Source organism: Manacus candei, unplaced genomic scaffold (assembly GCF_025592945.1).
Source record: "Manacus candei isolate 608988 ecotype Guabito, Panama unplaced genomic scaffold, ASM2559294v1 h1tg000067l, whole genome shotgun sequence".
Lineage (NCBI taxonomy): Eukaryota > Metazoa > Chordata > Aves > Passeriformes > Pipridae > Manacus > Manacus candei.
Window position 1 is genome coordinate 5,058,952 of NW_026138115.1, and position 25,223 is coordinate 5,084,174.

Here is a 25,223-nt window from a genome sequence, read left to right on the forward strand (position 1 = left end):
GACATACTTTCTTCTTCAACACACCTGATCTTAAACAAGGAACATTACCCAAACAGAACACAAAATGTGCTTTGAAGGTTTTTAATGGAATTTAAAGTAAACTTTTCTTACACAGATGTTTTCTTGTTACAGTAAAAAAAATGTAAAATTGCTCAAACTTACAAACTTGGAAAATTAGAGACATTTCAAGTATGCAATCAACCTTGTTTTATGAAAACAATGTATATTCAAAGTCCAAAATGCATTAATCTTTTCTAGCATCCTGTACCCTGGTGGTTAATCTTCCTTTCCATTACTGTCCAGAGGAGGCAAAGGTCAGTCCCAGGTTGTATCATATTCATTCACTGAGGGAGAAGACAAAAACAATTCCCATAAGTAACAATTCTACCACCCTGTAAAGATGATTTGAGAACTGACCTATGCCCTACTCCTGGAGTGGTTAAAACCTTTGCAGATGAGTAGTTGGAGTGAAAGGCTCATGTGACTTGAAGATCTTTAAGACAGGCCCATAGCTGCAGCTTTGGGAAGTTTGCTACTAATTTATGAAATCATGGACAGATGACAGGAAGGAGCAGCTCTGCCAGAAACACTCAAAGAAACAGCTGAACTTAGTGTGGAAAAGACAGCTTGGACACAAGATAAAACAATGGTAAATGAAGAGCTGATATTGGATTTTCAGCTTTATTCAAATAAAACTCAGGAAACAAACCATGTCCAGGTCAGGATTCCAGTGACTCTGCCCTATTTTAGCTGCAGGGCACTTGTTTAGTGCACTTTAGGATTGCAACACATTAGTTAATGTTTGTATTACTAAAACCAAACAGTACAGAGATGTCTTATAAAGAAAGATGCCTATTCTTCATACAGTTCATCACACACACATTACTTCTGTAAGTAAAACTACATTAGAGACGTCAAAACATACTTTTTATTTTTCATGTTAGGTTTAAAGTGTCTCTCACCTGGTTTGAGTTCGAGTCCATTTCAAGGCATGGCGTGGAGGTACAGCAACAGTGGGATGGTAGAAAGTGCAGTCTGGTCTTGTACACTGGGTATTAAACCTACAATGCTAAAAAGGAAAGCATTTCAGAAGGGGCTACTCGAGGCTGGCTGCCTGAACTCCTGAGCCAGCTGAGCTACCCTGGCTACAGGTGAGTTTGTATCGCTGTGTGACACATCTGACCAACACCTGAACCCACAGCTACAGCCACCAGAGCAATCAGCTCAACCCAAGCACAAGAAAACCCATTCTAAAAAGTATCAGTTATTAACTGGATGCTCCAAAACTGCCACTGCACTGACAGGTGGAGGTTCCTTTGCTTTCAAGGGTTTACAGAGTTCAGTTTGAATTGATCTGTGTGTTCAAGTTGGGAGCATGACATAGCATTATGTGAGGAGCAGGAAAAAACAGAAGATCTGGCTGATAATAACTGGGCACAGAGTCCTGGGGACCCCAGGCATGTTAGCATTGCTAGGGCTTGAAAAAGCACTAAACTTCCGAGTGTAAGAAAATGCAGGGACATAATTCTATAAAAGTACCAGAGTAATAGACTCTTGTACTGTATCAATCACACTGATACACTTCAGGGTACTGGGCAATCTTTAAAGTTGTTGTATATTGCAGCACATCTGAAGGAAGAGTCAAAAGTCTTGACTGTCCTTCCACACAGGCTAAAGGATGTCCCCCTCCTCAGCCTCCAGCATCCTGGCTGGGCACATTTTGACAAGAGCTATGGCCTGTTTGAAGCTCCCCAGCAGCATCTGTTAGAAAGGTTACTTAAAAATATAATTTTCCAAAGTCACTGTTTTTGCATATTCTGCTTCTGAGCTAAAGTTAAAATGTCAAAAGTAAAAGCAAAAAGTGTGAAATCCTAATGACATTTCTTGTCCCAAAGTAGCACATTTCAAGTCTTTTTCTAGAAAGAAAAGGAAGAGACAGGACATAAATCTTACTTTTGGGTGGTAAAATGGACATTCCATTTTCTTACAAGCAGGAAAAAACTTGCACAGTGGACTACTGGAGGATATGGGCAGTGCGGGCAGGGGTGCTAATAGTAGAAACAAAAAGAACAGGAAGTGAGCCTGGATCAGAATAAATTGCCTTTTAAAGACAGCTCCACACAACCTTAAATATATCAATATTTCTGCGAGAAATTATGTTCTATAATACACCAAAGTTCTGCAAGAAATATGGACGGTGTATCACGGTGCAGGGAGTGGATCTCACCCTGGAGCAAACAAGACTATCAAGTAATCATTTAACTCAGTTCTTCCCCATTTCAGGACAGAAGGTACCATGGTCAAGGCAAAACTTCCAACAAATTCTGGTAGGCAGAGAATCTCAGATGTTAAATTTAGACAGCAGCAAGCCTGTTAGAGGTTCAGCTGACTGGACTGAAAAGCACAGGCACTGCACTTCCCAGGAATACAGAGGAGCTGCTGGAAATGATACAGGAGACAAGCACATTGTACTTGGCAAAGTAACAAAACTGCATTGTACCGTGACTATGGGCTAAATTATTTCCAAAAGATCATGTGGTAAAGGCCCTGCACCTTGGCACTGTTCAAAGGCTCAGCAATACCAACCCATAATCCAAACACAGCTATTGCCTTCACCGGGTAACCTCACCCCTGAAAGTCACCTCATTATTACACCAACTTAACTCCTACACTGGCATTCAAGAAAAAAATGTTCAAAGACAGAAGCCTCTGTTTTCAGCTTGTCACAAGCCTGTGGCACAACATGTGTCCAATTTAAGAAACAAATTTGGGTAAAACTGCAGTGCTGGCTAATCCCTTCAGAGAAATGGACAACTTGTGCAAGTCACCACTTTGGCCTTGCACAGACTTCATATGGACTCTTCCATAAGAGTGTTGAGGGATTTTCTGAAAACAAGTTTGGCAGTAACACTGGATTATTATTCTTCATCTAGCACTAAGAGGTGAAAGAAAATTAGGTCAAATTAAGCAAAAAATTATTTTTTCACCCATGTCAGTTTCTGATACCAAAAATACTGTTTTGCCTTCAGCATTTTCATTTGAAGCTCAGAAAACAAGACATGCTCACCTGGTTTAGGAGATGGATGGGGGGTTCGTCGACTGGCGTGAGTGTAAGGACAGTCTGGCTTAGTGCACTTTGCATCGTATTTACAGTTTGGATGGATGAACAAGCATTTATCAGCAAATTTGCAGTTAGGAAAAACTCTGGAGAGAAAAGAAATTGAGTCAAAAGCTCATATTTGGAGCAAAATCCCCAAACATCTGTTGCACATGAAAGCCAGAACACCAGAGAAAGGCAGAACTCCAACAGGGCTCGGGCACATGTTAGTCCTTTGCTTTGTCCTCCCAAAGCAGGGCATGAGGGTGTCGTGTATGAGCTGTACAACAACAGATCTGAACTGTTTCCCTGTGGACACTCTTTACATGCAATAAACAACTGAACTACCTCAGTCTCATTAGAGTTTGGTCCCAAGCTACTTGTTACAAGCTAAGACGCATTATTAGTGTGCAGCACAGAGCAGCACTGTGAAATCAGACTTCCCAGGGAGGGTGGCAAAATTTCCTGAGTAATATGGTTCATTCCCTGAAGAGAAAGTGTTATTTTGAATTTAGTTACACCAGATTTTCAAAAGAAAATTCAAATGTCTGCATAAATGAAGTTACCCAACCAGGTAACAGTTATCCCAAAAGAGACATTGTTTTTCTAGACTGTTGCTGCTTGTGGAAGGGAAGTCAAAGGCACAGGGCACATTCATGAGTTCACCTTTGCTTTCAAATTTAAAGAAACCAATCACAGCATTACTATGTAATGGTACCTCAGCATTCAAAAGCACTGTGACAGCTGGCAGAGCCTGTTATTTTACAACACTAATTCCTGCATCTTGAAGCAGCCTCTACACTAAACTAAAGCTTTCTTCTGCAGGAGCACAGCTGCCATCCCTGTGTTCTGGCACGTGGGAGATGGGTGGAAAACAGAAGCAATTACAGTGTGACAATCGAGTTCTGATCCCACGGGGACAGACTTGCACTGCCTTGGAATATTTACTAACACAGAACAGAAATTTGCAGCACCAGAATAAAAATCAAAATAGCAAGTCAAGTGGATGACCTTTGTACTACTCACTTGCAAGGTAGTGTGGGGTGATGGTACACACATTCATCTCCATTTTTACAGGCAGGCCAGTACTTGCAGCGCTCGAGCACCTTCTCCTGTTTCTGTAGCATATTTAACTCTTCCATGTCCACTGGGATGGCAAGGAAAAAAAAAAAGAAACAAGCTGGGACCTTTATGATTCTATATGCAATTTGGTGTAAGCAATAATCGAAATTCATGGTACTTCCTATTCTCTCTCTCTTAATCAAAAAAGTCATGACAGTAAAAGTTTATGTACACTCATCTGAAGAAAATTTCTAAAACCTTGAAGTGAAAGGAGTCATAATATTGGACTGACAGCTGCCTTTTGGTGATAAAAGATCAAATTTGCACTGTTTACAAGCAAAATATTCTTCACAAATCCAAATTGACTCAGACAAGACAAAGACTCTTCAACTGAACCTGAGTTATGACTGTTCTGCTGAGCCACGAGTTCATTATAGTTACGCTTCCCTTCTCCAAGATAATTTTGCTCTAGAAAATTATTTCAAGAGATAAAAGTTAAAAATCAATTTTTACACGAATCGGATTTATTAGTATGGGGGCACATTGTGAAAATAGAACCACTTTCATTTGTTCAGAAACTTCAGTTACACCCAGACTCCAATCCAAAAAGTATGTTAAGAAATTCCAAGCTGAAACATTTCTTACCTTCACTACTCTTACTGGAACCTGAGATTTTGACTTTCTCCTATTTAACACTACTTGTAAAACCTCATTCTGCAAATTCAGGCAATTGTGTGTAGAATGTTGCTTTTGTCTTATTTTCCCAAATCTGCCTTAATCTTTGGCTTTTCAAAGCTTTCCAGGACTGCTGGACTTCCCTATCTTTTTATTGACAGAAATTGCTCCAGCTTCATTCTATCCTCAGCCTCATTTATGCTTTCTCCTTGCCAAGCAATGCCATCCTGTTGTACAACCACACTGGGTTCTACAGATCACTTCCACGTGGATCTGGTTCCAGGTGAACTTCAGTCACCTCCGTGCTACTGACATAGGAATCCTTAACAGAGATAGGACTGTATCAGCAACAGTCTCCTCTACCAAACAGCTTCAGTCAGGAGTAGGAAAGAGAGTACATGTGTAAAAGCATCAATCTGCAAGGAAATACTCCAATGTCCATTTCGTTGTACAGTAAAAATGGGCCAATGGATATGCAGCATTCCTTTCTTCTTTAAGACTGCCTGATATGTGTAGTACTTCTGCAGCCAGGGGGGGACTGAAGGGACATGGACTTAAAAGATCTTTTGCTGCAATTGCATTACACATTTACAGCTGGATCCATGAAATTTAAGGGTTCTCAGTACAACATCAAACACTATTCTTTATTTAGTTCAGAAAATTTGGACACATTGCTACTCTGGAAAATAAAAATCTTCATTTTCGTAAGAAAGCCAAGTAAAAAACATGAATCCAAGCATGGCCTTTAGGCAAGTATTCAACAGGCCTATGACAAAACAGTAGCCTCTGTGATTTTCATCACCATGTCAGCATTCCAAACAATTCAAAGGTATGGTTCAGCAAGCAATTTCCCATGTTATTCAAAAGAAATGCATAAAGAGAATATAGAAGCCTTCAAGTAAAGTCATGCACTGTAAGTTCTACTTTTAAAGATTATTTTAAAGATTATATCCACTGGACTTTACCAATACCTTCCACTTAACAGGCTCCTTTTGATGTCACAAATCTAGAGAGAAACCTTAATACCATCTGACATATTGCTGAAAGTTCAAGGCATGTCAAAACGTTCACTGTTACATCTCCTGTCCATCAGCATGGAGACAAACCATGAGTCAGCCAGAAGTGCAGATGTCTGGCAATGAAGACCAACTCTTATTTGCAAAAGAAATAAGCCAAATTTTACCAATACTGAGATGTGTGTATATGTACAACCCACGTGTTGTATTGCTCTCATGTACCAAGATAAAGGCTTCTAAGGAGATGCTCCCACTGAACCGCCACATTTCATTTGCATAAAGAATGTTCTAATTTGAAGAATAAACACCATTGCTTTGGTTTCTTAAGAATGATGTATCAGAAAGTTGTAGCCATGATCAAAGCACCACATCAGTGTCAGATCCTGTCGGTAAAGATAATTACCATCAGAGTCCTCCAGCTGCCTGGTTACAGTTTGTGTTTGCTGTGCTCGAAGGCCTTTTAATCCTTTGCCAGCACATATGTCTTGGGTAACTGGCTTTAATCCTTCCATTAGACACATATCTTCCTCTTCCTGATCAGAAAGGTATCCTGGTGGACTGGGCACACCATCCAGTGTCACAATGAACTTGGGACTAGCAGGCTTCTCTGGCTGCACAAGCTGGTCTCTATCAAACAAAGAAATGTAGTAAATTTAGATTTTCTGACTCAAGAGGTTTGAGTCAATGTGAGCTGTACTAGTAACTAACAGTAGTACGAACTTATCTATGGGGAGTCAAGCAGTAACAGACCTTCTTTTAATACTACTGATAATGCACTCCAGTTAGCATTTTGCCTTCTGATCTCCCTGAGGCTCTAATAAGAACTACAGCTCTCAGGTACACTTCAGTTTGTTGCATTCTGCTCAACAGATGGATCCAAAAGCTCATTTACAAGCACAGTTAAATAAAGGAGATTAATCTTGTGGAATTTACAATTTTGAGACAAAAAAAAAAGTGAGAGTAAGTATAAGTACCATTCTTGGAATCACAAACCCTTTAACACAGAAAACAGGTATCTCCTCAAAATTACTGACCAATACATTAGGAAACAGTGGGTGTAAAAGTTTTTAAAACTAGGAGGAGAGAATGAAATACTGACACTATGAATTTTGACACTCAATCTGACTGAAAGGTGAGTCTAGCCTACTGTCCTGGATCTGACAGCAGTCAGTGTAGATAGGAGGGAGTATAAAAACAGGGGACACACACATTTTCTCCAGCCTTTCACTATGCCATCCATTTCACCTGAGGGATTTCTTCAATAACATGTGATTCTAACTATTTGGAGAACTGTGGAGTTCTCATCTTTGACAAACAGTGATGGGATAAACTTTGCTTCTCTATGAAATGAGGCTAAAAGCAACTACAGTGTAGAATGTCCTTAAGAAGACAGAAAACCAACACATTAAAAACATCATTAGCTAGAATTCTGAAATTCAAGCAGTTAGAAACTGACCTATTCACATGCAAAAATTTACCACTCTCCTCTAGCACCAAGTTTTCAACTGTGACATTATCAGGTTTTTTGGGTTTGCTGGCTCACTGTTGGTTTTATTTTTAATTAACACATGCTGTTTAAAGCCACTCATGGAAAGGAAACAGCAACAGTTTCTCAAACACAGCAGCCCACTTTGATGAAGTACATCATGTTGTTCTGAGTGATTTTAACTCTTAACAGGTAAGACTATTTGTAATCAGGAACTTCGTTTGAAGCTGACATGAACTTTAAACTTCTCTTGGTCAAACTCACCAGTAAGGAGCTTTAAAGCATCATCCAGGATTCACCAAAATCAATACTGTGTTAAAAGATGTTTCCTTAAGAAATGTTATCGCAGGGTCAAACTAAAGACAATTTAAGCAAAATAATTACTTGACTAAGATTTCAGTAATCAGAACAGCTATGACAAAAGAGCAGGACTTTTCAGTTCCTTCCTCTTTTTTCTTGAAAACCAAGGACATGCTCAAGCTACAGTTGACCTTGGGATTATTTTCAATTTAGAAGGACTTCTGGGAGGTTTTTTGCCCCTGCTTTTTTATCTCTGCTATTCAATGTCAGTCCATTTTCCATGATTTCATGGCTCCTGACTGGACTGGCAAAGCACAAGTACAGCAAATGACTCCATCTAAACCATGAACAAGCACTTTGACTATTAACAGTCCTAAATGAAGTAACTTTTTACCGTGTCTGTATTAGACGTCCTGAGTGAGCTCGTACTGCCTCTGGGCCCTTCTTTCCCAATTGCTGGTTCTGTGTCACTATTTCCTCAGATAACTTGGGCTTCTTCAGGATAAATGACCTGGTATCTGTGTGGACCATAGATTCTGCATCACAGTAATCTGAATTGGGAGAAAAATTACATAGAAGAGAAAAAAGTAAGGTTGTAGTTTTACTCTTACCTTATAGCATATTTTTAATATCAATTTACACAGCCAATAAACTAATTTTGGGGTTTTTTTACATTTCTTCATAGTAGTTTCCAGAAAACATTTTCACTTCCTTGCTAATTCCATAGAGGAGGATCAACAAAAGCCATAGGTGGTATTAGGCCAGCCTAGGAAATTCTATTAAAGAATGGTTGTGCTGAAACAGCATTGAAGGGGGTCCACCCCCCCCATATCTCTCATGCTTTGAACACCGACTGATATAATGCTTTCACTCCTTAGATATGTAGAAACTAAAAAATGCTAGAAATCAGTATAATTAAATGAAAAGGAAGTTATATCTTAACATTCGCTGGCCAACAGTATTAAATTTGAAAATAAAGGATCACAAGACTTAACCTTGAGTCACTTGCAAGGTATCTTCAATCATGGGTTCAATCTGAAGCCGAGAAGAGAGCTCCTTTTGTTCAAGTCCTAAAAAAACCAGCAATAAGAAGCATATTTTACTGCATGTCAACATGAAACTATATTTTAGAGAACTTGAGGCACACTCTAATTCTTTTGATTTAAAAGCCCTCAAAACTTCAACAACAAAAATCTCCACACTTATAACAAAAAAAAAGGCAAGCCATTCTCATTATGATGAACTCCTTTCTCATTGTTTCAGAAACAGCAACATGGCAAAATCTAAATACTGAAAGATGCTACTCTTTACCATAGCCACTGTTCAGTACAAACTAGGTCTGTGGGCATGGCAACTTATGAAGGCCAAGTTCTTCCTCCTCATTTGTAGAGGAGTTGACCATTCAGAGAACACACATGGGAGAGCAACTAACAAGAAGAGACCACTCTGTGGTCTTAAAAGAAGTGACACAAATCAGAGCAGCACTGTTCTACATTTGAGCTGTGGTTTGAAGAAATTCCTTTTGCTTTCTGTAGATTTCCTAAGCAAGCTGTCATTTCCATTTCACCAGCAAAAGGGTGAAAATATTTAGCGTGTACATTAACTCAAAGGCTAATAAATCATCTTCTTACATACTTTAGAGATGCAATTTCAACTATTTTACATTGGCAGAAAGATTCCAAATTTGTCTATATGAGAAATAAGAGACTGAAAAAATATATATTTTTTTAAGTAATGTTTACCATTCCTTAAGAATGACATGAGATAATAAAAATCTTACTCAACCCAAATTTTACTCAACAATCTAAATATCTAAGCACATAGAAAGTATAAACTACCTTCTACATTATTTTTCCACTGCCTTACATCTGTGATTCCTTGTGACTAACAGACAAACACCCCTTCCTTTCTTTGTAACAAAATCATGCTGAAAAGACACTAAGACTGCCTTTAAATGTTATGCCATTTTTCTTCTGGAGTAACAAAACAGAAGTAAAAAACAAAGCTGACACAATTAGCCTGGTATCAGCTGTCCTGTAAGAGCAAATACAGTATTCCTATATTTAAACTAAAAAATAAAACATTAGAACTATTTGTGTGGAAACCATGTGTTGGAAAGAATCTTTCAACACTTCATATGCTGTAAAATTGTTCCAAATACTGTAGAGTATCTTAAGTCTCACATAAACTTTGTGAGAGAATTATTTCTACAAGATACTAGGGAAAATATGCAAAGGATGGGGAAAAGAGAAGTTATCCCAATATAAATAGTTATGCAAAACTATTCTTCAGTGATATGCCAGAGTGCTGTAACATCCTTTGCTTACAGATTAACTCCTCTGAGCTTCTGTGTGTCTGTGTGTGTATATAGAGAGATATAGATATGTATCTATCTGACAGCCATGCTTTAGAAAGCTGCTTGGTTTTCAAGGCAGTTCTGCATGCAACTTTTGACGTGGACTTAAAAATTAAAAGCATTTCTTTTCTCTGCTTAGCCTTTGTAAAATGACATTCCCTGGTATAAATTTTTAAAGAATATTATCAGATGACCTTGAATTCCTTCAAGTGTCTGCTCCTTTGGCTCTTCTACTTGAAGCTGAGAACTCAGAATAGGCAATCTGTTTTGCACATGAATTACTTCTAACTGAGATTCTTCTGGGTTAATTCGAGTTCTTGGTGCAACTGGAACAGTCTGTTTCTGTGGAACTTTAAATAAACAAACAATGGCAAATCATTTACATACTATCCAATCACACAACAGTACTGTTTTTACATATGGTGCTAAAATAACTAATAAATTCCTACACACATGCACACACACACATATGCAAAATCCCAAGCATCTGTATCCATAAAAAGCATCTTTAGCTACCTGAAAAATCCTTAGTGTGCAAGCACATTGGTGCATGTGCACAGAGCACCCTGTGAGTAGCACCTCAGAACACCTACCTACTTCTAAAAAACAACATGAGAAGGATTAAAGTGACATCAGCAAAGTACTTGTTCATCCACTTCTACATATAATTAATGTGGTATTTTTAATAGTTTTGAAATCACTTTTCATCCTACTTTTCATATAAACAATCATGGATTATCAATGTGCCTCTTCATATGATGCCAGCTACCCTATGCTAAGAAGTTTGCAAATAGAACATAAAACTTAAAGACAGCAGAATCATAGAATCATTTAGGTTGGAAAAGACCCTTAAGATCACCAAGTACAACCATAAACCTAGTCCTCCACTGCCAAGTGCACCACTGAACCATGTCCCTAAGCAGGACCTCTGTTAAATACCTCCAGGGGTGGTGACTCCATCACTTCCCCAGGCAGTCATTTCCACTGCTTTTCAACTCCTTCCGTGAAAAAAATTTTCCTAATATCCAATCTAAACCTTCCCTGGCACAACTTGAGGCCATTTCCCCTTGTCCTATCACTTGTTACTTGGGAAAAGAGATTGACCCCCACCTCACTACAACCTCCTTTCAGGTAAATCTAAGCCTCCTTTCAGGTAGTTGTAGCATGGAATTCGAGGGTAGAAGGGCGACAGGTTGACTTCTTTACTGGCTGTGAAAAGCTAAGCATACTCTTCCCTTGGCTGAATATCAGATCAGCTCAATTTCTGACAGAAAGATACTGCTAAAAGGTACTGCTCAGTACTAGATGCATTATTTATGAACTTACTGTTTTGTTTTAACTATGTGTTTTAAATTAGCTAACTTCCATATTCCATTCAAAACACTTAGAAAAACAGGTGAAATATTACCTCTGAAGTGGAAGAACCTGCATACTTCAGATAAAATTCACAGATCACCTCAGTATTAAATGACAAAGTGGTGCTTTTTGGTCTCTCCACTAAAATATTCTCACGTTGGCAAGTCAAACTACAAGATCACCACTATTAAAAAAATCAATAGTTTTAATGAATTTAAAATCTTCTGGCTATGTCCCATTTGCTGCTGCATTGCTGTGTACACAGGAAAGAGCTTCCTGCATCACCTCAAAATACCATTTCTTACAGTTAGTTGGCAGAATTTTAAAAAGAGCAGGCAAGAGATTGTGGAAAGCTCTCAGTCTTGCTTCAGATAGTATAAAAGTCATGGTTTAGGTAGTTAGTGAATGCTCCTTCCCTGGCAAGATGCAATGCTTCCTGCTGGCAATGCTAGGTGTATTAACACCCAATGAAAGGAAAGCACACGAGACAACAGCTGGATTTGCCCTTCTTCAGAAGAAGATTTGCCATTCAGCCAGGAGAGCTGAATGCCTACACACAGACAACTGCTCACTTGCTGTGTCAACTGCAACTCAATGCCTAAAATCACTGAACTATAATTGCTGCCTCACTGTTAAAGGACAATATACCCTGATAAACATCAGTCACATGTTCCTCACTAGTTTGCACTTCTATTACATATATCCAGTACACTTTCATTTTTTTGCTATTTGGCTTTTTCATCCTCCCATCTCAGAAGAAAGGAGGAGAGTGCAGAAAGGGACAAAAGATAAAGTAAATAGCTCAAAGCACCTGCCTAATTCTCATGACTTTCCTCTTGGCAACTGCTCTGGCACTTCCATTTTGTAACTGTTCACTTTACAGAGTTACTATCTTGATTAATACATTTTAAATAACTCTTTCCTCCCTTGTTTATGCTTTCATAATTCATCACTGAAGATCAATGTAATGTTCACAGGACATGGTAAACCCCTCACATGTATCACTGATGTGCTATTTAGCACTCTGTCATCTCTAAGCACTATCTTTAGCTTGGATTTATACAGCAGAGCCTGGAAATATTATAGCTTAGCACAAAAAAAAAAAAGGTAATTACCAGTGGAATAATTGGTTGTTTTTGTAACTGATTCCTGCGCTTCAGAGATTGCTTTCAGTATTAAATTCTTATTGGCCTGTTTTGAAGGTGGCAATGAAGGTCTAAAGGAAATAAAAAAATAATTAATTGTACACGAATCGCACAGTAACAAAATCCATGTTAAAGACAGGTATTTCAACAGGTTAACACAGGCATAATACTGATAGAAACGATAATTTAAAAATACTTCATCCAAATCTGTTTTCAGTTTGTTAATCTATTCTCTGAGTGGATGGGTTTCCACAAAATGCTCTCAAGAATGGAAGTCCAGATGTGTGATTTCATGTCACAGCTTAAGCTGCTGTAAAATCATGCTGCATCTGAAAGGTACACACTCTGCCCTTCATTTCCTCCCACCTCTGCCCATCACACATCTGTTGCTATGTTTGTGAAGGCACCAATAATTACGTCCTGAGAAGTAAGATCCAGCTGAAAACTGACTCTATCAAAAACATATTAGTTGTAAAAAAAGGCTTTCTGCTTGACTTTAACATTAACAATGAGGAAGCTTAAATCAGATAAATGTGCTGTGGCACTGAAGCTCAATTCAATACAGTGTATTAGCTTAAAACAAACCTTACACAGGCTATCACTGTAGGTCAGTAGAACCATCTCTTCTCTAGTTTAAGTGTTCTTTCTCTATTGTTGAAAATCAGATACAAACAATTGAGGTACTTGGACTGACAGCTGACACTAAGAATTAGGGAGCAGAAAAAAAGGAAAAATCTCTCAAGTCTGTTTGAAAAGTCATAATCACCTTAAAGAACAAGAGATAACCAGTTTGAAAACTATTCCTGAAATAAAATCAAAGCAAGCAAAACTCCTGAAAAATTATTTTACCACAATAAATACCTAGTCTGAAACGTGCCAACGTTAATGTTCTTTTGCCAGTAAACTTTACAAAATAAAGTAAAAATTCACACTCCATTGCAGCTCATGTGCAATGAAAAAAACAGGTTACAAAATCAGAGGCAAAAGGGTGGTAGAAACAAGCATCTTGCCCACAGAGTTGTGAGATAGTACAAAAAAATATTAAAATGGCTTACTGAATTTTGTCTGTCAATTTTCAAAAGTGCAAACAGGTTTTCCCCACTTCCACTTTCTAAGTTTTGTTCATTAAATTCATTCTTGAAACCTCACAAAACCACTGAGATCTGAAATACCTTCTTTCTGGCTTTGCAGGCACAGACACACTGCTGGAGATGCCTCCTGTTCGCAATCCGTATTCTTCCTCTTCCTCCTCATCTTCCCCTTCATTACAGAACTTTTTCACTTTCACTACTGAGCTTACAACAGGCAACCGTCTCTTCCTGGAGCTTTCTTCCTACAACAAACAGAGCAGCCACAACAGTTCATTCAGCATAAACCATGCGTCAATAAACCAGCAAAGAAAACATTGCAATTCTACCCACAGCCAGGAGATGGAGACCTTCCATCCCAGTTGCCCGAGCACAGGACTAGGTGCTGTCTGCAATCAGACACATTTATGCAAACATCTCATTTAAAATGTAACTGTAAATACCATTTAGACTCTTTTAAGTACAGACAAATTATCCAACACCTACAGAAAATCAGGGTTTTCCAAAGAAATTCATACTACCCTTCAAGATGAACCTGTTCGAAGCCTGAGAGAGAGAAGTGAAATCAGTATAAATTACTTTCTCCTCTGTATCAAGTCTAATTTCAGAGAAGTGTAAGGATTCATTTCTAGCAAGCTGACATATTCCAAAGGATGCTAACCACCATACACAGTCAGGATGGTCCCGTTTCCGCACTGCAAGGTCCTTATTCTGTCTTTTCTGGACATTATCCATAGAAAGGTAATAGAAGAAAAACATCACAAGACCTTTTTCTAACATTTCCAAGGAGAGATGTGACTGTCATTTAAACAAACCACTATTTTCTGATTTTCACTTCCCCATTCTTAAAAACAAAGACAGCCTCTATCCCTCTATTTTTGTAGAGCATTCTAAATTTCCAAATAAAATTCATTGCCCTTTATACATAACCAAGTAAGATAGAGCTAAGACACAGAACTGTATAAGCAGCAATAAACACAGAGGCACTTGCAATACAAGGTATGTAAAATACGTGCTTCATTACAACACTAACAGCCATAACAATCTTCATTCTCCTCAAAAGAGGCTCTTAATTTAATCATATGGATAGTCTTAAAACTATCAGCTAGGACTATCACCCTGCCAGGCTTAGCCTGGCCTCCAAAGCATGTAGGGCAGCAATCATTTTTTAGTTTATCCTTGTGCAACATCCATCCCAAAGAATTCTTAACTGACATGGTTCTAAATAGTATAATAACCCTAAAAACCAACCTATCTGGGGTTTAGAGGTTAATAAATAGTATCCCAAAAGTCCTGATTTTCAGAATTCTGTAAAGCTGGGGGTATACATAGCACTGAGAGAAGATCATGCTGTTTCAATGATCTAAATATCAGAATTATTATTTCTGATTCATCACAAGCAACTTAACAACGTGCTAACCCATTAGTCCAACTAAGTATGACATGCAGATGTACATGGTAGTTAACTCTGAGATGCAGCAAGCTATCAGGTGATGATGTCAAACTATGAAATCTGGTTTTACAAGTGGACCTAAAGGATGAAATCTCAAACCTACTGGTACCAGTGACAGAAGTCTTTTGATTTCTTTGAGGTGAAGATTTTCCTGGAAGTGTATATGGTAATTTAGGTTCCTGGCAGGAATAAACTTGTTATAGTTTAGATCATACTAACCTCACTGCCTACTTTATCTGCAATGAGTTTGGAGGTGGGTCTGTGCCCTTCCGCTAAGCTCCCAAATGCTTCAGGATTGCACAGCTGGCCTGTTTCCAAAGACCTGCAGCTTTGTGTGTCCAACTGCCTGCTCCCCTGCAAGCTGCCTTGTTGTGACAGTCTGGGCACGTGTGCATTGCCATCTGCACTCCTGATGGCTGGTGGTCGGTAGATCTCCGCGGAGGGACGAGAAGAACCGTAAGTCACAGTTACAAGAGGCTTCTTCCGCGACAAAGGATTCTCCTGCACGAAGTTTAGGTCTTCATCAATTAGATCATCTGGTTCAGGTTTAATGTCAATTACAGCTTCAGAAGGTGACAGTTCCCTCAAAGGCTTGACTGTAGATGTTAAGTGGGATGCAGAGCCATCTTCACAAGACTGCCTGATAAAATAAGAAATTGCCAGCTATTATCTGCAAGTCAAGTCCAGGAAAATGAGAACCATCTTTTAATTAAAGCCAGCAGGGAAGAATCATTAAGGTATAATTGTTTATACAAATCTAACACACTAATCAATATTTTTAGTTTGGTTACTTAATTTAAGCCCATCTGTTGCTTAAAGAACTCAATTCTCATTTAATGTTTTTCATCCAACAAATTGCAGTGATGCTTTACTCTTCAAAACTGCTTTGATCTTTCCAGGTGTCTGTACTCTTCAAAATGGCTACTACACTCACACAACTACTGATGTCTGAGTGTTAGTAAGTGACCAGTAGCCTTACCTTGAAGAAGCATTTCTCTGCTCCTGAGAGCTCGTTGTAACTCTTGAGTCATTTCTTTCAGTCCGAGTGCTGGAAACTGCAAGAGGTGGCAAGATATCCTCACGCCTCCTGTCGTCACTCACACAGGAAGTGCTTTTGCTGGAAGGCAGGTTGCTTTCAAAGATACTGGATTCTGAAGATTTTACACTAGTTGGTTCTGTGGAGACAGGTACCTTTCACTTTTATATTAAAATACAGCAATACAGATTTTGCAATAAATGTAGCTAAGAAACTGCAAACAAGGCATTGCACAGACCTGAAAATATAACAAGTTGAAAACATCAGAAAGAAATACAGAGAAATAAATTCTGGACTCACAAAGAAATTCTTTACCTCAAAATACAAAGCAATTTTCTAAAAAGTCTGGACCCAAAAGACCATACAAATAAAAAATTAACAAAAGAGCCAAGATCTTTTTGAAACTCATTAAATATGCAACACTACACAGAAAAGATAAAACCACCTTCACTCAACGTTAATTTTCTTACTTACCAGTAGTCACAGATCGAAGTTTATCCAAAACACCGTGGAGCCTGAAATAGACAGAGGACAGGGAAGGAAGCAAAAGAGAAAAAGGAGAAATACAGAATTTTAATTTACATTCAGAATAATCATCTTTCAAAAAACAACTGCCTTTCCCCCCCATAACAAGCACACCATTTATGTAAGACTACACTTTGCATCAACCTTAAAAGGGAGGACTTAAGTATCTTGCCTCCAGTGTGTCTTAGACATGCAAGTAGAGTGTTCATCACATCATCTACTGTTGGCATTTGGTTTACATAATCAAAGCCAGTACTTTCCACCTTCACTAAAATCAATGGACTTAAGTGTCAAAAGGAGTGATGCAAAAAGCTTAAGTTAGAAGCCTAAAGCATGGCCTAAAATTATACTTTGTATTCAAAACTTTATTTACACAGCAGAGTTAAATGTAGTTCTAAGTATAAACCCAAACAATATACAACTCATACCACTTAACATTCTCAGGATTCTTCCAGCATGCTTTGTATATACCAACAACATTCTCTGAGCATTTCAATGAGGTGTCAAATTTGCCCTTTGCCTGCGAAAAAGGCACCAAGCTGAAGTAATAAAAAAAATCAGAAGGCTATGAAATAATAAGCCTGCTTAAAAATCAAAACATATTACAGCAAGAAGAAAGGGAAAAATTCCCAACACTTAAATGTGTATCTTACTTGGAGTTCAAACCTCATCATGGGTACGTCTATAATTTAGACTGAGTATTAGAAAGCAGCTAAAGAACAAAAACATATTGAAAACCGGGAGAAGTAAGACAACATGTGAATATAATGAAGGCTTACACTCATCCTCCTTGTGAGTTTTCACTAGAACACTCATCAGCTGACCTCTGGTGACGAGTATCAGTTTTCACACTGACCTCAGGACAACTGTGAGCCGACTCTTGGTGCAGAGTAAGAAGTTGTGGCCAACCAATAGGATTGCCAGGTCTGTCATACAACTGCTGTGAGACTTTTGCCAGATGACCCCAAATTACCAACTACAGAGACAAACCAAGGAAGGCAGACCTTGCTGTGTACTGTATTTAGCCACTGTTTAAGAAAGTAAACATTCTGGATTGCCCTTAGGAAAAATAAAGGCATATGAAGCTCCCAACTACAATGCTATTTAATACTTTGTCACCAGTTCCCTCACAGTTTATTGCATAGGTTTCATCTTGTCTTCTTTTCCATTCTTCTCTTAACCATTACCTACTTTGGTACTGGATAGAGCACTCTGACACTGAATTTGTATTTATATATATTATGTGGATACTGAATTAGGATTAAAACAGTCATTACATTTGGAATTTAAGCAGGAGTCAAAACCAGCTGGTGGTATAATATCTACAAAGTCAATATGCAGTTTGAAATACACATATATAAAATAATCTTGATTTCTCTGCTGAAATTTGCTTTCTCTACATATTTATTATTTTTTCAATAAAGTTTTAGCTTCATTTACAAAGCCATAAAAGTATTTTCTTCTATACATTATTCTGTTATTTTTTACTGTATATCAGGATTCAGTCAAAACCCCAGTACTGGAGTTACCCTCATCCACTTGTAAACTTCACTGATTTGTCTGATTCCCAAAACTGCTAAAAGAAAGACAACTGCATGACTTCCTAATACAGTGAAACCCAAAAGCCTTGCCTAGGCAGGCCACAAAAGGGAGCAAAGAACATAAATGCCTGTGTACTTTTTTAAAAGGGGTGCATGCTTTATTGTACTTCTTAATTATATTTTTGACAAATGTCAGGAAAAAATTGAAAACTGTGTAAGTAAACTCAGATTATATCCACTCAAATAACACTATCACATGGAAATCCATCAGTTTAGATAGTTAATACAGTGAATTGTAATAGCTGACACTAATTTTCATTTTTTGCTACTGTTTATGGTTTCATAACACTCAACTTCTAAAATGTTTCCCTCTGCTGTTTTATAACAAAAGCTCATAGGAACTAATCACATAGAAGAAATACTGAAAGTGATTGTAACCTGTCAGTATGAAAATTTCAAAGGGAATAAACTGAAAAAGCAGGAAAAAAGGTAGTATTTCTCTCACCTACACAAAAGAAAATAAAGTTCCTTAAAGCTGTATTAGGTAGAAGACTCAAATGATTAACTTGAAAAAATACACAACTCTGAAAGCAACAAAAATCTCTAGAGTCAAATGTCTGTTTGGATCCTCTGAAACATGGAGTTCATGACAGGTTTATACTGTAAACCAAATCCAGTATTAGAAAATCCATGAGGAATATAATGGCTAAGGTCATGCAACAAAGAATAATTAACCTACACTGTAAGGAGTTGAGAGTAAGTTGAACTGTTGCTAACTTGTCCTGCTCACAGTAATTCTGCAGTTCTACTTTTGGTTTGCAGAGTTGGGTGGTGGTAATAAACAAATAGCCTGAGAGGTGGGAATACCTAAGCATTTGGTGCTAAGCCTTGTCAAAGACAGTACACAGAATTAGATCCAAAGCTCATCTGTCCTGATATAGTAATTCCCATGCACAACAGCAATCTGGAGCACTATTAACATAAAAGCAAACAAGTTTGTCTTTTACATCCAACTACAGTGAATAACACTCTCATGCTTTGAGAGTGGGCTTTGCAGGAATAAATTTTTTCAAGTCAACACACAGCCCTCACTTACCTGAGCACTTAATTCACAAATCTATCTGGATTATAAGCAAACAAAAAATGTAAATCCTCCAGTTCCTTGCCATTTCATTATCACCTCAATAGCCTAACTGTTGATGGACTAACTTACTTATTAGACCTGCAAAGTGTAAATTTTGATCAATGCAAAGTACATCATGAGAAGATAAGTAACTATTTTAGTGGTCAGGTTTCACTTCTAGAAAGCATTCCTGACTACTGAAGAAGTGTAACAAGTAGCTTGCAAACATACCAGACAGTAAACCTGACAGTGTTGTTCCCAAGGAAAAGGGAAAGGTCTTCTGTCATCTGCTCTTGACTCTTCTTATTGGCCACCATAACCATAATATAATCAGGGAGCTCTTCATCTAATAAAAAGAGAAATATGTTGTTTTGAAGTATAATAAATCACAGAAGAAATAGTAAACACTTTTAAACACGTGACCAGATTTTTTTTCCAGTTTTACTACAAAGAAAACACTCTGCAGGTAGAGGATTAGGTAAGCAAATTAACAAGACTTCCATTTCCTCTGAGGGTCAATACAAGTTTCATCTACAAGTGAGGAATAAAAGATCATGAACTTCACAAGTGCATAAGCTGAAGATAAAAGTATTTAAAAAGTGAGTAAACAGAATAGAAAAAAGGACAAGATAAAAAAGAGTCACTCTGCTGCCTATATCCTTATACTTGAATACTAAAAACATCTACAATTTTCATCACTTCAAACGTCACCAAATATAGCACATTATCCTTGTCAAATTTCCTTTAGTTACAAAACCCAACCAAATAAATATCCATTTCTGATATGTGCATTAAACAAATCAAAACAGTATTAACTTACAGATTCTCTACCTACAAAAACAGAACAAACCCAAATCCCAGCAACCTTGAGAGTGAATCTCCAATCCCCTAACATATGCAATTTCACACACAGTGAGAAATCCATTCCCTTGCTGGACTGCTCATTCAGGGTACACCTACCCAACACAATGGATGGGAGAGTGCTTAGAATCCAACACTAACACATGAAGGGCTTGGGGAATTTGCTATTTGGCTTTTTCCTTTGGCCCAGTTCTGGTCTCTGTTTGAGGCCTGTCTGGTGCAACTGCTGCTCAAAGGCATTAGGTGTGCATCCTGAGCACAGACATCAATTTAGTTTATCAAACACCTCAATACCCTATACCACATCCTTGACATGAACATAACAATAGTGAGTGAAGACAGTTGGGAAATACACTTCAAACTGTGAATTTGAACTAAGACACCAATACAGCTCATTTCATCAAGTTAAGCCAGTATGTAAGACTAAAAACATCTAAAAAATGAAAAATAGAAATCAAAACCCAAATGAAAGAACTGCCTTTCTTCTATGTCTATGTAAATAATTTATGTTTACCCTAGACTATAGAAATAACATTCATACATTGCACCTGCATGCCACTTCTGCTACTTGTCCCAAGAGAACACATTCCTAGCTTAAACCATATCTTCTTTTTGGTGTTTTTTTGGGGGGGGTTGTTTTTGTTGTTGTTGCTGCTTTGGGTTTGGTGTTTTTCTAAATGCAAACTACAAGTTCCCCAAGATGAATTAATATTCATACCTAGGAACTCAGAACAAATTTTATTTATTGGCTAAGCTAATTTTAAACTTGATAAGTTCTTCAGGTGGTTCAACATATGATAAAGTTTCAACATGTCTTGTTGTAGAAGACTTTTCAAAAGAAAAGAACTAGCAGTTACAGAAAGAAACAAAAGCATGGTTCTTGTGCAGAGGCTAGAATGAGGGAGAACCAATTTTTACCAGTTAACTAAAAGAAGAAATGGAGAGTTTTTGAAAAACATTACTTGAAAAGCTGTCCAAAATACTCTAGTCAAGAAAAAAAAAAGTGAAAAATTACATAAATTTGGAAACAGTGGTTTAAAAACAAAAAAGAGGCCAAGGCAAGTTAGACATGGCAATAAAGAATACAAAGTTATTTAAAGAAGTCCATAAGCTAACTGAGAAGAAACTGCAGACACTGAATGCTGACCCTGGGAATACAGGAAACCCGCCCTCTGAATACCGGAAACAGAAGGAAAACAAAGAAAGAATAATCAGTCACAGCTGAAACCTAAGATTGCTAGTATTCTAAGAGCATCTTACTATTACAGATAAGAAAGATCTTTTTTCAGAGATGCAGGAAAAAGTAGACAAAGAATCCAGGACTGAGAAACTGAAACCCGGAATGATGGTAAAAAAAGAGAAAAAAACAACCACCAAAAATGAGTTTCTGAAAACGAGAAGCTTTGAAACAGCGAAAAAAAAGATGACTTTACAATGAAAAAATTCTAAACACAGTTCCTTATCATCAGCTGAGCCCTGAATGTCAGCTTGCAGGTAACTTCCTTCTATAGAGTCGCTACATTTTTCCATAAATACAGTGCCTCCCTTGAAATAGGAAGGAAGATGAATTCTGGATCTAACTACAAACTTTGAACTTGGCCCTGCAACTCACAAGATCTCTAAACTATGCTCTCAATTTCTTTCCTTCACTTGAAATCCAAGAAGTATGAGAGACAACAACAAGGCAGTTGCAGGACTACGGTATTCTGTTTCCAACAGAACACTGTTAAGTTACCAACTTTTACTGTTGCAGTAAAAGTTACTGAACTGCTACTGAAGTGCAATATCCATCTAATCCTGGATTCAGGAAAAACAAACGCACAAGAAAACCACAGACATTCACACAGCTCACCTCTCTCCTCACAAGCCAAAATAAAATGTCCCCCTGTCTCTAAGACCCAGATACATGTATTTCATCCCCATTAGTTCAACATAGCTCTCAGTCGTCCCCTTAACAGTCAACTTTTACATTTTGAAGATTTGTCCCACATGACGAGGCCTTTTCATTTCCTAAAACAGTCAATCTGTCTTTGTCCCCTCTCCTAATTTTGACAAATATTTCACCCCAAATTCAAGAGACTGTTAAAAAGGTGCCTCAGAAAGACTGACTCTATCTCAGAGTGCTCAAAGCTAACTGCTGCTATATTTGCAAGTCTTGCTTTATATAATGTTTCACCTAGTGCTTCAAAGAAATTTCCTTAAATATTCACATCATAGTTTGTTTTTCTTTCAAATCCCTTGCCACCATTTTTCCTTTAAAGGGGAGACTGTTGGACTGACTTCTTAGTTAATTTCCTTTTAGTTCTTCATATATTGATATCCATGTATTGCTTCTCTTATGCTTAGACTGTACATGTTTGTTTGTCTGTTTGTTTCATACTATTCCAGCACTTTAGATAACTCTTTTCATGCTTAAGGCTTCTGTATGCAGTAACACAAGTAATAATAAGTTTCCATTAACTATCTGGTTTTTTGCTATGTAACTACAATGGCCTGGAGAAGATTGCTAAACACGTGACAAAACTTACCAACATAAGCCCCAAGCTCCTGCAACTTTCCTTTTATAGCACCCTAAAAAATAATGAAATAGCATTTAAGGGATGGATCAACAAAGTATTTCTAACTGCAATGAGGTAGGAGGCTAAGCAAAGTTTTTCTTATTAAGTGTTTGAACACATTGGTTTAACATGTTAACTTTTCCTGTTCTCCCCTGCTCATGGCAGAGACGTTATAACTGTGAGGGACTGACAGCAGAATAATCGGAACTGCCAAGAATCTCACACTCTCTACCATATTTCCTACACACCAGTTCCTGGTGCTTCCAGACAACCTCCAAATCCCTGCTATCCTTTTTCAAGCAGAGACCATCCGGACTCGTAAGGTGCAAAGAAAGCGGATCCCGGATGGTTTGACAAAAGGTCACTCCGGGCTCAGCAAGGAAACGGAAACCTGACGGTCTTTCCAAACTGCGACTGCCGAGCGGGAGCAGCTCCAGGCCCCGCGGTGCCGGGGCTCGCACCGGCCGGGCTGTGCCTCTGCCGGGCTGTGCCTCTGCCGGGCTGTGCCTCTGCCGGGCAGCGCCGGGCCTGGGCCGGGTGGGCTCTGCGGGGCGAGACCCGCAGCTCCGGGGCACAGACGGCACACGGCAGCTGCCCGCCGGGGTACGGGCAGGCCCGACTCTGCTTCCCAGAAAAACGACTGTCCTGCTCCCGCCCCTCCCCGGGAGCCCCCAGGGCCGCTCTGAGGGGAGCCCGGCGCCTCAGCCCCCGGCCGGGCCTGCCCCACAAGCGGGGCCGGGCTGCTGCCGCGGGCGGAGGGAGCGGCCCGGCTGCCTCTGCCTCACCCGGATCTTGCGGCTGATCTCGGTGCCGATCTCCATGGTGGCTCCGAGCGCCCCCGGCCCGCTCCCGCTCCCGCTCCCGCTCCCCGGCTCCGCTCCCGCCGCCCCCCGCGCGGGTTCCGAGCGCCGCTCGAGCACCGCTCGGCCTCCGCCGGCAGCGCCCCCTGGCGGGCGGAGGCGGCACCGCCCCGGGGCTGCGGGACGGGCTGGACCGGCCTGGAGTAACGGGAATAAAGGCGCTTGTCTCTCTGCTGGGCTTCCGAACAGCTGCGGGCCGCAGGATCTGCTCGGCATTACCCGACGGACACACTCGGCTTTTTTAAAGTTGCCTCTTTTTCTTCATTCCAGGTTTTTATAAAGCCCTGTCACGTGGCTTAGGGTAAGCGAATGCCTTAACACCAACTACAAGGTTATTTTAATGTTAATGCTCTCTATTAAGGACCACACAAATTGAAGATTTCAGTAGTTATTTGCTAAAAACCAAATAAATTATGGTATAACAATACACACAGTATCCAAGTAACTGCTAATGCCACACTACAGCTATATAATAAAAGGATTTTAGCACTGAATTTTAATTTTGTGATCCCACAGTACCTTAAAACAATATGCCTTTTTTTTTTTTCCTAAGAAAAGGGTTGCCAGGTGCCCATCAAAGCTGGTGTATCACCCCCCCTTTGTTGGCTTGGCAAGACAGAGAAAATATAACAAAAGGCTCGTTGGTCAAGGACAGGAGAGATCACTCAACAATTACTGTCATGGACAAAATAGACTGGAGAAATTAGTTTAATTTATTAACAATCAAACCAGAGTTGGATAATAGGAAATAAAATCAAATCTTAAAACACCTTCTCCACACTCCTTCCTTCTTCCGGGGCTTAACCTTACTCCCAATTCTCTACTTCCTTCCCCTAGCAATACAGGGGAACAAGAATGGGCGTTACGATCAGTTTGTCACCTGTTGTCTCGGACACTCTTTCCTCCTTAGGGGTAAGAATACTTCCCCTGCTCCCAGGAGAAACAGCTTTCCACAGATTGTTCCCCCAGGCTGCAGTTCAAAACATGTCCCAGCATGGATCCCTTTCATGGGATGCAGTTCTTCAGGAACAGGCTGCTCCAGCGTGGGACCCTCATGGGGTCACAAGTCCTGGCAGAAAACTCCTCCAGCATGGCCTCTTCTCTCCATGAGACCACAGGTCCTACCAGGAGCTTGCTTCACCATGGGCTTCCCACAGTTTCACAGCCTCCAGGCATCCATGTGCTCCAGCGTAGGCTGCAGATGGATCTCTGCTCCAGTACAGACCTCCATGGACTGCAGGGGCACGGCTGCCTCATCACAGTCTTCACCCCGGGCTGCAGGAGAATCTCTGCTCCAGCATCTGGAGAACATTCTCCCCCTCCTTCTTCACTGACCTTTGTGTCTGCAGAGCTGTCCTCTCACATATTCTCACTCCTCTGGCTGCAATTTGCTTCTGCCCAATAACTTTTCTTCCCTTCTAAACATGTCACCCCCGAGGTGCTACCACTGTGGGTGATGGGCTCAGCCTTGGCCAGCGGTGGGTCTATCTTGGAGCCATCTGGCATTTGCTCGGTCAGACACAGGGGAAGCTTCTGATAACTTCTCACACAAGTTACCCCTGTAGCTCCTCCCCTACCAAAACCTGGCCACACAAACCCAACACAAATATCAACTGGTCTTACTGCTACAAGGGATCAGTTGCAGAGGGAGAAAAGCCTACAGGGTAAGGATAGTAGTAAGCAAA

The 25,223-nt window shown here is 39.4% G+C and overlaps 1 protein-coding gene across 2 annotated transcripts; it reads right to left on the reverse strand.

Moving 5' to 3' along the window:
* Nucleotides 1–66: 66 nt before the first annotated feature.
* ZC3H14 (zinc finger CCCH-type containing 14) lies at nt 67–23,580 on the reverse strand. 2 transcript variants are annotated; one of them, XM_051806625.1, is made up of 17 exons: nt 23,464–23,580; nt 22,649–22,691; nt 19,491–19,605; nt 16,545–16,585; nt 16,014–16,209; nt 15,254–15,674; nt 13,666–13,826; nt 12,464–12,564; nt 10,187–10,342; nt 8,632–8,706; nt 8,031–8,187; nt 6,254–6,477; nt 4,124–4,244; nt 3,068–3,204; nt 1,954–2,048; nt 963–1,069; nt 67–344 (listed from the first exon to the last, which is right to left on the reverse strand). In XM_051806625.1, the coding sequence occupies exons 1-17, from the start codon at nt 23,497–23,499 to the stop codon at nt 338–340; spliced, it is 2,193 nt and encodes a 730-aa protein (XP_051662585.1). In that variant the 5' UTR covers nt 23,500–23,580; the 3' UTR covers nt 67–337. The 2 variants fall into 2 exon arrangements, with proteins under 2 accessions (XP_051662585.1, XP_051662586.1); XM_051806626.1 differs by lacking the exon at nt 23,464–23,580 and adding an exon at nt 22,927–23,308.
* Nucleotides 23,581–25,223: the final 1,643 nt, after the last annotated feature.

Coding starts and splice junctions, on each gene's coding strand:
- ZC3H14 (XM_051806625.1), bottom strand. CDS start 23,499: ATGGAGATCGGCACCGAGATCAGCCGCAAGATCCGG. Junction 22,692..23,463: donor AGATCAGCCGCAAGATCCGG/GTGAGGCAGAGG, acceptor ATTATTTTTTAG/GGTGCTATAAAAGGAAAGTT. Junction 4,245..6,253: donor GCAGCTGGAGGACTCTGATG/GTAATTATCTTT, acceptor TTGCCATCCCAG/TGGACATGGAAGAGTTAAAT.